This window comes from Entamoeba dispar, genomic scaffold, assembly GCF_000209125.1.
Source record: "Entamoeba dispar SAW760 scf_1105229458077 genomic scaffold, whole genome shotgun sequence".
NCBI classification, from domain to species: Eukaryota; Evosea; order Mastigamoebida; family Endamoebidae; genus Entamoeba; species Entamoeba dispar.
Window position 1 is genome coordinate 1 of NW_001853012.1, and position 1,533 is coordinate 1,533.

The 1,533-nt window shown below is 26.2% G+C and overlaps 1 protein-coding gene across 1 annotated transcript, besides 4 other annotated features; it reads right to left on the bottom strand.

Annotated features, from left to right (window-relative positions):
* Window positions 1-8: 8 nt before the first annotated feature.
* Window positions 9-46: a microsatellite.
* Window positions 47-536: 490 nt separating this feature from the next.
* Window positions 537-638: a microsatellite.
* Window positions 639-794: 156 nt separating this feature from the next.
* Window positions 795-1,336, bottom strand: EDI_043040 (uncharacterized protein; the record flags this gene model as incomplete). Its single annotated transcript, XM_001734240.1, has 2 exons — window positions 795-1,262; window positions 1,298-1,336. Coding segments are annotated over 2 exons (507 nt in total), but the record flags the coding sequence as incomplete, so codon positions are not given.
* Window positions 845-1,017: a microsatellite.
* Window positions 1,020-1,057: a microsatellite.
* Window positions 1,337-1,533: the final 197 nt, after the last annotated feature.

Here is a 1,533-nt window from a genome sequence, read left to right on the forward strand (position 1 = left end):
TATAAAGTTATATAGATATATAAATATATATATAGATATAGATATAAAGGAATAAAGTTGAAAAGTAGAAAAGTAGAAATGATAAAGTTTAATATATAACATAAGTTATAAAGTGATAAGTGACATATATATAGATATAAAAGGGTACATAAAGATAGAATATAGTAAAATGCAAGAGGTGGGGTTCGAACCCACGCCTCCGAAGAGAACAGTACCTTAAACTGCCGCCTTGGACCACTCGGCCACTCTTGCTGGTTGTCATATAATAAAATCAAAGAATAAAAACACTATAAAGGTATAAAGGTATAAAGGTATAAAGGTATAACTCTATATAGGTATAAAGGTATAAGAGGAATAGAATAGTATAAAGGTATAAAGGTATAACACTATAACACTATAGTCATATAGTCATATAAAGGTATAACTCTATAAGAATATAAGAATAGAATAGGGTAACACTATAGGAATAATATAAAGATAAAATAGAAAGTCTATATAGGATAAAGATAGAGTAAGAATAATAGAACATAAAAGGTTATAGATATCTAAACATTTACACATATATGAATATATAGATAGAAAAGGATCTAGAAATAAGAATAGAAAAGTATCTAGATGTATATATAGATATAAAGATAAGAACTAAGATGTAAGATGTAAGATGTAAGATATAAGATATAAGATATAAGATATAAGTAAACATATAGATTATAGGAGGCATAAAAAGTGTAAGGCCTCTGCGGGAATCGAACCCACGACCTTTCCCTTACTAGGGGAACGCACTGCCATCTATGCTAAGAGGCCTTCCAAGGATGGAGGTATATATAATATAAAAAAAAGGTGTAATATATATATAAAAAGTTGAAATAAATAAATATAAAAAGTTGGAATATATATATATAAAAGGTGTAATATATATAAAAGGTGTAATATATATAAAAGAAGGAATATATATATATATAAGGAAGAATAAATATAAATAAAAGATAAGGTATAATAAAATAATAAAGGTATAAAGTTATATAGATATATAAATATATATATAGATATAGATATAAAGGAATAAAGTAGAAAAGTAGAAAAGTAGAAATGATAAAGTTTAATATATAACATAAGTTATAAAGTGATAAGTGACATATATATAGATATAAAAGGGTACATAAAGATAGAATATAGTAAAATGCAAGAGGTGGGGTTCGAACCCACGCCTCCGAAGAGAACAGTACCTTAAACTGCCGCCTTGGACCACTCGGCCACTCTTGCTGGTTGTCATATAATAAAATCAAAGAATAAAAACACTATAAAGGTATAAAGGTATAAAGGTATAAAGGTATAACTCTATATAGGTATAAAGGTATAAGAGGAATAGAATAGTATAAAGGTATAAAGGTATAACACTATAACACTATAGTCATATAGTCATATAAAGGTATAACTCTATAAGAATATAAGAATAGAATAGGGTAACACTATAGGAATAATATAAAGATAAAATAGAAAGTCTATATAGGATAAAGATAGAGTAAGAATAAT